Below are 15,281 nucleotides of genomic sequence, written 5' to 3' on the forward strand. Positions count from 1 at the left end.
TATGTTGCCTCTTCTTGTTTTTCGTTGCAAGATTTTTTCTTCCATTTTCTTTCATTTTTATTTTTTCAAGCAAACGTTAACAACAAAACAAACATAAAAAGGTTTAATAAAAACATTTAATTAATGAAATAGTAAAAATTTAACTATTAATATTAATTTAATTATTAATGTTAATTATTTTATGTTGTTTTTTGGTTTATTTATGTCTTTATTTTGTTTTTATTGGTATGAGAAACACAACAAACGCGAATGGTAAAATAAAGAGGACACGCAAAAATCTTAAATTTAACGTTAACGTATGTGGACACTAACGAAACTTGAAAAGAAACTTTACCGAAATTGGTTTCAAGAAACCTTGCTAGTCTGACCATCGACTAAAAGTTTCTTTTCAAATTTCGTTAATGTCCACACACGTTAACGTGGAATTTAAGATCTTTGCGTGTCCTCTTTATTTTACCATTCGCGTTTGTTGTGTTTCTCATACCAATAAAAACAAAAAAAGACATAAATAAACCAAAAAACAACATAAAATAATTAACATTAATAATTAAATTAATATTAATAGTTAAATTTTCACTATTTCATTAATTAAATGTTTTTATTAAATATATTTATGTTTGTTTTGTTGTTAACGTTTGCTTGAGAAAATAAAAATGAAAGAAAATTGAAGAAAAAATCTTGCAACGAAGAACAAGAAGAGGCAACACAACAAACACAGAAAACCATGTACATGGGTTTCACTACTTCATACCCCTCGCCTATAAACTTAACGTCGCCATGTTGAAATCGTGCTAGTCTGACCATCGACCAAGGAATAAAGAGGACACGCAAAAATCTTAAATTTCACGTTAACGTGTGTGGACACTAACGAAACTTGAAAAGAAACTTTAACGAAAATGGTTTCAAGAAACCTTGCTAGTCTGACCATCGACTAAAGAGTTTTCCACCATCTCACAATGGCCTATTCTACAATTCACATTCACACACAGTGATATAGGGTATTCTATGATTCCACAACTACCTAAAAAGTACAATTGCGCTACCAGTGTTGATACATACAGGGTTGCATTTTTATGTACCACAATTGTGCATGGTGTTGGCCATATTGTGGATGGTATTGCAACACAGTGTTGTACAATGTAGTAGTTTTTTGTGTGGCTTTGAATGATAAGTATATATAAAAAAGAAATTTTGTGGTACAAGTTTTTCGATGATGTGAAAAAATATAAAAATATTAATTAATGACGAGATAAATTACAAATTATTTGTTTTCTTTATAAAAGAAAACTTAAAAGGAATTCGTGCATTGTGAAAGTTTATGAAAAAAGTTGCAAAATAATTAATATCGAATTCAATGCCTCCCTTTGTTATGTTGTACATAATTCAAAGAAGAAATGGTAGACGACAACTCTCTTCAATACATACATACAACAGCAGCAGCATTTAATTGATTCTTTGTATACGGAGGACTGGTGTGCGTGTGTGTGTAATGTGTATATTACCAAAAAAAGTGTACATAGATATAAATATATACAAAGAAGAAGAATAAGAGAAATGAATTATCCTAAAACAAATCTTAAAAATTTATTAAGTCAATCCTGAAAAAGAAAAATCCATCATCCAGGTCCACAACTTGTTGGTGTTGCTGGTCCATATACTGATTCACCGTGTCTTCTTTTGTCTCTTGTGCCGTCTTCGTATATCGGGTGTGTGTGTTTGTGTCTCTACTTCTGCCTTGCCTGGTAAATCTGAGAACAGGTTTCGTCGTGATGTATTTGGAACATGAACATACCACACAACACTGCTGCTAAGCTCTACGACTACTATATGGTAAGTATTTTTTCGGTGGTAGATGCATAATTTTTTATTTGATCTTTTTTTGGACAATGAATCTCTATATGTGCCCTTGTGATTTTATCCAATAACATGGGTTTCTTTAAGAAGCAAATATACACTTGGTTCACTTTTTCGTTTCAAATGCATAAATATTAAATATTCATTACATATATACATACTGACTGATATGGTTGGTAGTTGCTTTCTGAATGCTTTGCCTCCTCCATAAAACAAAAAATTCTTCTTTCCATATGAAATGGGAGTCGAGTCGTCCCCCTCAGGTATAGTAAAATTACATTTATTCAAAGAAAAGTTTTGATAAATTTGTTTTGCGGAATCACAACACACACAATGCTTTTGTAGCGCTTATATTTCAAAATCTAAACAGTGTTGCGAAACTACCAATAACCGACCAACCTCCACCCATTTTGTTGTAATGTCGTCGTCGCTTCGTATAATATTTTATTGCAGCAGAGCTCAATAGAAAGCCAGAGAACTCAAAATTTTCCGGAATTATGTATGACGATGATGATGGACTACAAGTTAAGTTACTTTTAATTGTTGTAGCCTCTTAACATTTTGTGGGAATTTTTAATTTAGAAAAGAGTTTGGGATGTTGATTTGAGGAAAATCTGTGAAATTTGATTATTAAATTTTGTACACAAACATTGGTATTTCCATCTACAGTAGGAAATGTAAAAAAAGAACTTCGTAGAAGCAGTTACTTTTCACAAACGGGTCGGAATGTGGACACCACCGACCCATATGTATAGGGGGGAGTCTCATTTTAATCGTTCTACTTGTGTGGCAGTAGTTTTAGCAGACTCACATATCGCTCATTTACTCAAAGAGTGGCATAACTCAAAAATGGGTTTTTTGAGTTAGCAATTTCTATTTTTTCTACAATCTTGCGTCAAATTTTCAAGTAGGTATCTCTAAAACTCAACGAGTTATAGCTTATTTTCTAGGAGTTTGGCATAAATCATCAAAAAAGTTTTTTGCATTTATGAAGCACTTAAACACGTCAAGTCGTGCTTAATCTTGCACAGAAATTTAGCACTGATATCTGGCTAGTTCTCTGCAAAATATGGTCCAACTAGTTATTTTAGTTTTTATGTAATAATCTTTTTAAGTTGGGAAGTCAAATTTCAATCGACAACTTAAAACGCGTTTTTCTCGAAAATTGATTTTTTGAAATGTGTCACTCTTTGAGTAAATGAGCGATATTTAATCGAAGACGGAACGCGACGCCAAAATTCGCAATCATCCGCATACATTACGATCTCAATGCCAGAATTTCAGAACGGTGGAGGTTAAACAGTTCCGGAAATACCACACCATCTTGGAAAACTCCCTGCATCACTCTACGTGTCTTGGACTTCTTGCTTATGACCTCCACAAACGGCTGGCGCCCACACATATAGTATTATTATTCATCGTTTCAAATACAGTTGGAAGAAAGTCTTCTCTATGTTCTCAAACTACTTGGCATGGTTGACAGTATCGAAGGTCTTCAATAGGTCAAGAGCACTATGAATGGTTCAATCTCTCGGTCTGCGTTCTGATTTAATCCTCGACTGATATGTGTACACATGGTTTGTAATGCTTTTATGGTGCTATGTATTTTCCGGAATCCACGCTGATGTTGGACAACTAGGAAACTGCTTCTCATTAAGGGGATGCGTAGTGCCTCCCGAATCTTCGCTACAGGCCCCCATTTGATAGGATCTGTCATTATCACGCCGATCTGTCTCTTCAGCACGGAACACCGAACATAATAACCAAAAAAAAGCCAACTACCCTAATTGGCCTACGAAACATTCTGATGTTCGGATTTTTCGAGACATCAATACTGCAGTTGCCGCTAGCTATGTACCTGCTGGTCAAGTACCCGAAGTGAGACCAAATTTATTAGTAGAGATGTTGCAAGAATACTAAATGAAAATAATAAGTTGTTTGATCAACAACGGAAGTCATAAGCTTGCACATTGAGCACAAGCAAAAACATTAGCTAGGTAATCTAAAGAAGCTGCAACAAGGAAGTTGTGGGAATAGAAGGGTCACTCTTGAAACCTGAAAATAATTGTCTCGGCTACTGATTTGAAGGTTTATTTAAACATCCTAAGCATTGCGTCTCTGCGGATGGTAATGCTCAAAAAGCTAGATAAGTCAGAGCTTGAGTCATTTTTTAAAGTTCCTAAGCTTTAATTTCCCATTATCTTACTATGACCCGAAACCCAGCAAAGTTTCATGACATTGCTTATATCGTGCAGAGCTTTCCTGCAATCAACGATAACTCGAGAATTTATGGCCCAAGGCTTGAGGACCGCTTTACTATCGACATATGTATATAGTCACCGGTCCTGCTGCTTTGATGGGTTCTCGCAATAAACGCAGGCGTCGGTGCATTCCTCTATCTTGAACACAACTGTATGTATGTATTTCTAGAACGTCCAGAGAAGAATTACCATTGGTCCATGTGCCCCCACTTGGAAAAAATGCGGATAATGAGTCAAGGAGGTGGGAATATAATCGCTTACGCAACACCTGTTATTTAATACAAACTAAATATCAATTAAGTTTAAGACTTTCGCATGTCCGAAGGGTGAGGTCCGCCACGATCCTGACTCTCGGAGCCCTAACAGCCGTTCTCGCAGCCTGAAACTGCCTGAGAAATGATTGTATTGTAGTCCTTTGCGCACTTGACAATTTGGACAGTAACACTTAATTCCCAAGTGTTTGCCACTAGACAAGTCGACCGTAGGTTAAGAGGGGCAGGACAACGGTTACATACAGTCAGAGAGTGCATGATTTGTGGTTCAGTCCCCAACATTTTGCAAGTAGAGTTCTTCCAGGAGTAGAGTGGGACTTATTGCACTCTTCGTCCGCTATCCGATAATCCTTTTCCATGTCAAACGGTAATCCAGGATTGCACCGAGATATTTGCTATCGCAGAAAGTGTTAATTGGGAATCAACTTTATCTCTTTCCATAGACTGGGTATGTGCAAGTAACCCAGGCAGGACTTGAAAATCTCCGCCGATCCTTAGTACTGAATCCGCCACATTCTAAGGCATATATCGGTATTATTTCAGTTATATTGCTCTTATTATCCAAGCCTGCCTGATGGGCTCCTTGGTCTAGAGGTTAGGTTAAAAACACATAGCTGTTATAATTGACACCTACTTCACTCGGACACCCAATGGTGTGTTTCTTGAAGAATGAGAGAAAATAGCAAAATAGGAATAAGAAAAGAACTTTAGTTATTAAGAGTAAATGTTGGATATTCCCCGTGTTGCGGCAGGTTCCTCTCTTCTCAACCATTTCAGGCTCTTGGAATAGGGGTTCTCGTGAGTGATTTGCATGTCTGAAAGCTGTTAATCGCCAATTGAAGTTTTGAGAGGCAAGTTAATCTGTCTATCAGTTGTTCATCCTCTACAGTTCGGGGTTGATTGATTGTGACTTGTTGTAGGCAGAACACCACCAAAGTCCGCCGAAGTGAACCCACGATAGCAGATCGGGAGAGTCCAGGAACCGTCGCTCCACTTGATACTATCTATGGTTTTCGGATCTATAGATAGTATCTTGCGAAACCTAGCCACTTCTTTGACTCCCTCTATATGCTCATATATTGAAATTAACCTTCTACGAACAAAAGGAAAGTCAGACCATTCACCCTACCAACGCTGGACGGAGTTACTCTTGAACTCTCCTCGAAAGCCAAATACCTCGGGATCATTCTGGACCACCAATTAACGTGGAAAAGAAATGTCGAGGAACGCGCCAAGAGAGGTCTAATAGCTCTATACTCCTGCAAGAACTCCATAGGCAAGAGTTGGGGTCTGAAACCAACGGTCATCCACTGGATCTATATGACCATAGTACGCCCAATTCTTACCTATGGCTCTCTGGTATGGTGGAATGCTCTGAATAAAACTACATATCTTAGGAAAGTGAACAGCACCCAAAGAGCGGCATCACTTTTAATTACTGGTGCCACGCGGAGCATTCCACAAGCGGCTCTAAATGTACTACTTGATCTACATCCGCTGGACATTGTAGTACAGGAACAAGCAGCAAAGAGTGCAATCCGGCTCAAGGAGCTAGTTTCATGGCGCAGTTCCGAGTATGGTCGAACTGCAATCCTACGTCGATTTGAACTACCAATAGCCTCGAGGAACATCATTGACTATATATCACCACAAATGTGCTTTGAGGAAACGAAGGTGCACATACCCCATAGGGATAAGTGGACACAGAGCAGCCCACCTCTAGACGGTATAGAGATCTATACTGATGGCTCTAAGATGGAAACAGGCACAGGAGCAGGTGTCTATAGCGAATCTCTCAATATACAAATATCATACAGGCTGAACGAATATTGTAGTGTCTTCCAAGCCGAAGTTTTTGCAATCAGGAAAGCCGTGGAACAGATTAACAACTTGAAAGAGGACTTATCTGGACCGGTGACTATCTTTGTCGATAGCCAAACAGCCCTTAAATCACTCAAGTCCCACCATATCAAGTCCGCGGCGGAGTCCTAGACTGCAAATTCGCTTTGGGGTCACTAAAATCAATCGGCACCTTGTGTTGGGTCCCAGGACACTGCAACATCAAAGGGAATGAAGCAGCCGATGAACTTGCACGCTGCGGATCGGAGTCACCAAACATCGCAGTTGACAACTCCATCAAGCCACCACTGTGCCACTTCATGGGAATAATATAACAGGACTGTCGGGATAAGTTTCGACAACTCTGGCAAAATACGTCGAGCTGCACCACTTCAAGGGCCATCTGGCCAACACCATCCAAACAGAGAACCGCCTCACTGTTCACGATGAAGAAACCCGACCTGAGGCTAGCAGTGGGAACTATTACTGGTCACTGCAAAATTAGGGCAATGACGTGCAAATGGGAAGAAGGCTCGGCTGAACACTGCAGGCTGTGCGATGATGAGGAAGAACTAGAGACCAACGAGCACCTGTTATGTAGTTGTCCTATGTTAATCTCCAGAAGACTGCGCACCATAGTAGAACATACAACCCAGTCCTTAACAGCATTCTGCAAAACAGATCAGCATTCTGCAAAACTTGCTCTATCTCGCAAAGGGCCTGATATGGCTCCAACAAACAGTGTTTAATCAAACACAAACTACAACCACAAACATGCAATAATCCGAAAACTCTATCCACACTCTACCAGCTACCACCATCTACTATCTTCTTCTTTCTCTCTTCAGCTATCTACCAGGATGAACACAATGGACCTTAAGGTCTCCGAGTGGAGCGTCCTTTAACCTAACCTTCTACATATTTTCAATTTCGACTTTTTTGCATAGGTGATTAGATAAGAGTCCTCATAGCAAATCATTGGATTATTGGTAAGGGAATCCATAGCTCCCTCGGCATTTTCAATTGTGTAACGTAACCTTATAGGTAATAAGCCCACATAAATATATGATTATAGAAACATTCGTCTTCGAGCCAGGGTGTAGCTCGGTAACCGTTTTATATAGTCTGGAATCACTTTCTCGGGATTCAACTAGTTTTATGTTTACAATCACTTTGCTGGGTGTGGCGGTTATCTCTTGCACCTGAAATGCCCAAAGACGTAACCCTTTGCGCACGACATATATTTAAGGGACTAACCGCTTTGGTCCATACTTTGCACATTGTAATACCCCTACCAGGCAAATATCAAGTTCGAATACGGACTATATCTGTCCACTGTTTAGACCAGATCACGAATCATCTTTATTTTTTATGCAACAGGCTGTTCTCTCGAGGTTTCTTTTACTGTGGTTCAGGTGCAAGTCCATACTTCCTGAGAAAATTTAAAAATCGCATACGGCCAACATGTGTAGTGGCCGGTGAGCAGAACAACATTCGAACAAGATACTGTGTTGGTCCAAAAATTCAGAGACGATTCTTATCGGTAAATTCGTTCCAGTATATCGCCCACGAAAGTACAAAACATTTTTGCTGAAATGATACGTGCGACATCTCTTAAACGGAGCAACCGTTTTGGTTCAAACTTCGGATCTCATATGTAATATTTTGTCCAAACTTAGTTTAAGTGCGCTAATGGGTCATATCCATTCCTCATATACATTCCTCCTCAACAATTTTTGAAATTAATTCAATTCCATATATTTGTCGCAAGTTTGTAAGTCAAAAAAGAGCTACAAAATTCTGTAAACCATCCCCTAAATACACAATTTTCAATTTACACAGGCTGAGGGTATATCTCTGTCGGCAATGCTGACTGATACTTTTTACTTGTTGACCATGTACCTACATTGCATTTTTTTATGTAAGGCTATTTCTGAATCCATCTGTTTTGGGTCTTTCCCAAGATTTACAGAAATTTTCGATTGTTCTGACTATACCCGGGAGCGTAATGAAATTATAAGGTAGCGTAGAACGCCAGCGTCATTGTTTCAATCTGTCAAATTTGTTGTTATTGTGAATAAATTGTATGGAAACGTAAACAAACATTTTGACATTTCGAAGAATTTTCGGCCAAAACAGAGTTGTTGTTGTTGTGCTACTTACGTGACCTGGTAAAAAGATCTTGCACGGGAGCAAGAATATGGCGCTAACCAGCTAATGCACACTTTTCATATTCAACATGATCCTAATGATCCAAACATTTCTATTGCATATGCTCCAAGCACTGTTAATATCATGCGTGTGCGTGTGTTTGTTCGAGTAATTTTATCTCGTTCATCAATTCGATATCCAACATTCCAAATTGTGAAACATTATTTTCATTCTTTATCACACTTCATATATGTTTTATCACACACGTATCTATTAACTAAGGAAATAATTAATCAAAATGTTTACCCAACTATTTTATTTGGGCTACAATTAAAAAAATGTTTGTCGATTTTATTTTTTGATCACACAATGGTTTCGCTTTGTTGATTTCTCTGTTTTGTTTAATAATTGGCTATACCACTTTATAATGGGCACAGGAAAATTTATCGAAGAGCACAGCTGCCAAAGCGTAGCGGCAGCAGCAGCAGCCACACCAATGGCAACTGAACAAAAAGGAACTTGGCGGCTGCTGAGATTTTGTTCATTCACCTATTGATTAGTAGTAGTACACTCCAGTTTGTTGTTTTTGTTATAAGTTCCACTTCAATAAATGCCATTAGTACAATAGGTTACGAGGATATGAGGTCGAGTAGAAAAAAATAATGTGCTAAATATATATCCACTTTATTATTGAAATAAACGGGGAAAAGTCTGAAATAGTTGTTGTATTGTGGAAGGAGATGATGGTTGGATAGACGGATGGATTGGCTGCTATTCACACAAGTATGAAAGAAAACAATAGTTGAAAGATAAATGTAAAATCCAATTCTGTTTTAATTGAAAAAAGGTATTTTTTCTTCAATTATTTTTGCAGCAATCACTTTGGATCCATTGGAGTCCTGAATAATGTTGAGAAATTTGGCTAACGAACGATGTTTTCAAAATGCATCAGAGTTGAATGCCGTTAACGAAATACAAATTTAAATAATATTGAACCATTTTAACAATTTTGATCATTAACATGTGAACAATTTCCTTTAACTTTCTTTGACATGCACTATGAAAAATTGAATATATACCTAAATGTCCTTAAATAGTTGCAGACTTGTAACATGGACTGCATTTTTGAATTTTGGGGAAACGGGTTATCAACTTGTTTTTAAATTCCCTTACCTACGCTCCTACCGAGTAATCATAGTCTTCCACAATCGTACAAAACTTCTTTCCTAAAATATTTATTATATTTTTTTACTTTAGTATTCTTAACACATTCCCTTTCTTGCTCTCTATTTGCATTACAGGTACCCCATCAAAGGATAATGAGTGTCCAATGCAGAAAAGGACTATCAAGACAACTATAAAATGTTGACTTCAAATGGTTTCATCATAATAGAAGTTTAAACATCCATCCAAGTTGTAATGGCAAGAAAGTGTTGCTGCATAGCTTAATCAGAGGAACTTTTGCTCCCCAAAATTAAAAAAAAAAAACGAAAATCGCCGCATAAGGTTTTGATGAATATTCTTCACAAATAATACTCATAGAGAACAAAAACGAAACGTCCATGCAAAACATCAATTGAATGAATGTGAGTGAATGATTAATATAATCATGAATTCAAACATTATAAAGCTGTATGATGTTATTGATGAGAATGCAGTAAATGTATGCAACGACGATTACCCTTTGTTGGCATCTACCACTGTTGGGAAGGCGGCAGATAACAAAAAAGAATTCGAAACGTGTCAATGTTACTTAAAACATAATTATGCTGTGTGGGAAGAGCACAATATTAGTAGTAGACAGCAGGAAGAGGAGGAGAAAGATGAGAAGACGAAGAAGGAAAAAGAAAATGCAATATGGCTCATATTGAGGCAGCAGCAACAGCAATTGAACAGTGGTGCTGATCTAATGATAGATTTTAGCAGATGTTTGTGTGATAAACAGAGACAGAATAATTGCCAGATACATTACTACCACAACAGCAGCAGTGCTATATTAAGGAATACAACAACAGCAACAACAAACTCCAGCTCAAAATACTGCTCATCACAACAACAACATTCAATATCATTAACAACAATACCACCACCAACATTACTCGAGCATGGCAAAGAATCGCCACATCCACAACAACAACAACAATCCACATTACCCACATTATTTAAGCCATCTTGCACTCATGAGGATACTTATGCTGCTGTACCATATTTAATATTAGACAATTCGAATACATGTAAATTTATATCAAATAAGGAAAAAACTACATTAACTGTCGATAAATACGCATCATCTACAACAACAAATTTCATTTCATCATCAACAACAAGTATGCACGCAACGCCGGCTGATGCATGTACTAAGAAATTCCCAATATTGTATAATGTTAAGCATCATCAATCCAAGAAGAGAAAACATCACTCGAATACAACGATGATGATGATGAACAAAAACAGTGATGACCATTGTAAGCATCATCTCATCAGTACACGTGACAAGAATTTAGTTGAGCGCTGCTTAAATTATTCGTCTGACCATTGCAATTGGTTGTTGAAAAATAATCCATTTCAACCCCACAATGGTGGTGGTAGTAAGCTACTGAATTTATTTTTCATTTTACTCTTAACGTTAGCACAATATTTTGGCAGCACCCAAGGTCTATTGGTTGCAAAATCACCCCCATTTAGTTTAGACTCATCGTCACCAGTTGATTCTGTTTCTATTGACTCGAGCGATTTTGCAATGCAATCGCCTCACACCAACAACTCTAGCAGTGCTAGTTCGCTTAACAATAACTTCGCCCTAACGAAAACTTCCTACGATCAGAACGATGGTGGTCTTGGTGACAACTTTCCTTCGAGTAGTAAAAGTTTAAGTATATCATCGGCTGCTGGTAGTGGTGCCTATCTGGATAAACTGGACAATTTGGAACGTAGTTTGGCAGCTGTACTAATAAAAGTAGCCTATGGTACGACTTCTACCACTAAACGCAGTATACCCGATAACAGTTATGCCTCAAGTCTAACGACAATTGCCACACCCCTGCTGACAACACAAAGATATCACGAAAAGTCACGCCAGCCCCAATTGAATGTTCACCATCGTAACTACGAACTTGATTTGGAAAGAGATCATGCCTTGCCAACCACTGCCCCAAATGCCGATATTTTAAAGAGTAACAGTAATCCCACATATCCTAATCCAAATCGCCATCATAACAATGATCGAGATCGCCATAGACATTTGATTAACTCAACACCACTGCCATCACTGCCAGAAGTATTAAAGAAATCGAATGGTCACACGCCCACCATACCCATGTTTTCAGGTGCCGATATACCCTCGTACTCACCACCAGCCAGATCGTTTTTCACACCTCCACTGCCGCCAGAATATCAACATCCATTTGCCGATAAACCCACCCTAAGGGGGACAAATAATGAGGGAGGAATTGTACCCAATACCGGTAGCTATATTAACCGCCGTCCCATACCACCGCCAAGTCTAATGCCTGGTCATGAACGTATACCATTTAGACCACCTGATTTGGCAGGTGGCTCAACAAGCGGTAATACGAACACAAACATGTCCCCGGCTCAATCACCCTCTGCTGGCAGTGGTAGTAGTCTCTCATCTTCGGTTAATCCTCATTCATCGTCATCATCATCCGGTGTTCACTTGGATGCCGAACACAAAAAATCCTCTAATAATGCCACTAAGAGCATAAATGTCGAATCTCCACCACCCGATGTCAAATCCGAAAATGGAAATCCAGATGCTGCTCAGGGTTCATCGTCTGGTAGTATGTTCTTGGATTCGTCGGATAACTATCGCAACAATTACAATTCCAAAGTACGAAAAGAGGTGCTACCGAGCATACAACGTATACTCAGCGGTTCAAATGGTCGCAAAGGTGACATACCCGAAGTATTATTGAAACAGGTAACAACAAGGCCAAACTATCATCAACCACCCTCATCGCCGGTTGTAATCAATACATATTTGAACCAGAACGGTGATACAAGTGTGGTGGATGCCACCAGCGTCGATAGCAAGCAAAACATCAACAAAATTAAAAATATGAAGGATATTGAAGGTGGTGTGGATGGGTTGGGTGGCGCGGATGGTGGTGCTGCTGCCGCCGATACACCACAGCAAACGGAAATCACAACAAAATCCGTAACTGGTGCAATGTTTGGCGTTCCTGCGAATGGTTCAACATCAACGCCTTCGGCTGCTGCCATTGGCGGTATGAAAACTAACACTGTTATTGTACCCACATCTCGTACGGTGTTTGCTTCAAACAACTCCCCCTCATCAACAAACAAAGGTGATGATGCATCGTCGACATCATCTTCCACACTAGCGGCAGCTTCAGGTCTGGCCACCTCATCCCTAGCCTGGAACATACATGTTTACTTATCGGTCATACTGTTTACCATACTGGCCGTTTACTCACTGTACAAAATGGTTACTTACAATAAGCTCACACATCTATTCTCCCAATCGTATTTCCTTTGCATCCACATTATATTGATAACCATTTGTTCAATACGCACATTTTATCTCTGCTATGACGCTTACAATATTCATTCCAGTTTTCATATATTCGTTTCGGAAATTTTACTAAATTTACCAGCCACATTCCTGACTATATCCTTTGCCGTTCTAATACTTTTCCTCTCATTGAAGTCGTTGAACCATAAGAATCGTTATTCGGCTCTGATTCGACCGCTGACGGTAGTTGTGGGCTGTGGGGTACATGTAATGTTGTGTATAACATTACATTATGTGGAATCGTATACTTTGCAGAATCATCAACAACAACAGAAACTGCTGATGAAGAGACATCAACAGCAACAATTGCAGTCCTATGTGCATCACAATTTTGCCCAACAGCAGCAGCAGTACGCATATTTGGAAAGCATGGCCTTCAATTCTCCACTATCGGCGGCATCTGCAGCTGGTCAAACGGCTGGTGGGTATCAACATTTGGCTGCTGGCGTGGCCCCACTGCCCCCAAATCCTCCACGAGTTCTGTCGTTGATTTGCCAAATTATCTACATTTTTGTTTGCTTTAGTTTGGGTCTTCTATATTTGTATCTCTATAGGATTTTAAAACGTGTCTTAAGAAATAAATCTCAAAATTATATACATGGCTATCAGAACTTGTCGTATGCCATACACATTACCATAGCCACTGCCTTATTGTTTGTGCTGTTGGCAGCTCTACAAATATTCGGTGCTATAAGTATTTCCTCCACCCGGCCAATGATATCCCAGGCAACAGCCGAAATTGATTGGTTTCAATGGGGTTACCAATTTTCATTGCGTCTAATTGAAATAGCCATTATTACCCTGATTTCGTGGGTGACAGGATTGAAGACAAATACAGGGACGAATACAGTTAACATTAATTTAACCAATAATGAGGCACGTATTGTGGGCGGGCATATTGATACAAATTCTATGTATAATACAAATGCCAGTATGAATCCAAGACGCCTAAAACAGAATGTTCACTATAGCCAATATAGCCATCCCAATGTGACCAATTTCTTCTTGCCTTATACCTCCAGTTCTAGTCAAGAACAATTTGACATGGATTATCCGGCGCGTATATAACTCGAACAGAAAATGAATCAATGGTATTGAAAGGATTCCGATGAAGAAGAAGAAGAGAAGAAAACTAAGTGGTGAGGTCGTGCCCTCCATACAAGGCATCAAGGAAAAAGCCGCCAGCTGCAGCTAACCACCTACCAGCCAGCCAGAAGTTGTCTGTCAAGCTTTCAAGTTCATTCTATTACATACACAGTCCGCAATCTTGTCTCATAAAATTCCCCCAACATTTTTACAAACACTAAAAAACAAAAGCGTTAAAAACTTTTCACAATATACTCCAAAAACAAAACAAGAAAAAAATATAAATATATACATAGATTTTTTCGTGACATTTTCCCCCTCTTTTTTATATATGCAATATAATCATAATCGCGACATAATGTATACAATTAAATAAAAATCACATATTTCCCTCTCTTTTTACAAAAACAAAATTAAAAATGATTTTTTTCATTTTTATTATTATTTTTTTTTTTTTCGTTGTTTATATATAACTCTGTGTATTGGATTTTAATATAAATAATAATAAAAAAGAATTTTTTATTTATAAAAAAAAAACAATATATCATTTACACACCGCTCTTTTTTATTCGATTATATATAGTAATAATAAATTTTGTTAATATTAAATTAAAATGAAACAACATTTTTTAAGAACAGGAAGAAAACAAAGAAGAGAAAAATATAGAATTATTAAAATAATACAAAAAATATTGCTTTAAATAAAAACAAAAATACGCAAAAAATAAATAAAACACATAAAAACATTTGAAAGAAATGTGAATTCTCTTTTTATTAATAAAACAAAAAGTACAGAAAAAGTTATCGAAAAATCGCATTGCTGATAGATCGATTAAACAAATTATTGTATTGATTAATCACAATTTCTGATTAATCAATTAATTGTAATTTATTTTGTAATTATTTGTTAATCAGAATATCCGATGATAAATCGATCAAAAATTTGCTTACACAACAAAAAACAATTTATCTCTAAGCTAAAATTGCATAATTATTGTTAGTATTTAACTGTAAATTTTACATACTGTACATTTGTTAGTAACGACAACATATTTTTTAAGTTTAGCATTTAGTAATTAATATATAAACAATTTAAATAAAAACATAATTTTTGATAATAAAACCGAAAAACAAAAAATACAAAAATAACTATTTTTAATTATGATATATGATAATTACAAAAACAACAAAAGACAACAAACAAATGCAAACTTACAAATAGACTCATATAAAACAAATGCTATTCAAAAAAGACAACAAAAA

General features: G+C 37.4%; 2 protein-coding genes across 2 annotated transcripts in view; one reads left to right on the plus strand and one right to left on the minus strand.

The window, feature by feature from the left end:
* The window catches only part of DCAF12 (DDB1 and CUL4 associated factor 12-like protein), a 398,057-nt gene that overhangs the window by 282,157 nt on the left and 100,619 nt on the right, over positions 1-15,281 (minus strand). The window lies entirely within an intron of this gene.
* Positions 1,128-14,438, plus strand: LOC141403909 (uncharacterized). Its single transcript, XM_073987001.1, has 2 exons — positions 1,128-1,830; positions 9,679-14,438. The coding sequence occupies exon 2, from the start codon at positions 9,972-9,974 to the stop codon at positions 13,998-14,000; it is 4,029 nt and encodes a 1,342-aa protein (XP_073843102.1). The 5' UTR covers positions 1,128-1,830; positions 9,679-9,971; the 3' UTR covers positions 14,001-14,438.

The sequence above is a fragment of the Musca autumnalis genome, unplaced genomic scaffold (genome assembly GCF_047663935.1).
Source record: "Musca autumnalis isolate F117 unplaced genomic scaffold, ASM4766393v1 scaffold_1, whole genome shotgun sequence".
Lineage (NCBI taxonomy): Eukaryota > Metazoa > Arthropoda > Insecta > Diptera > Muscidae > Musca > Musca autumnalis.

Bases quoted from the DNA above. Each gene is read 5' to 3' on its own strand.
- LOC141403909 (XM_073987001.1), top strand. From the start codon at position 9,972: ATGATTAATATAATCATGAATTCAAACATTATAAAGCTGTATGATGTT.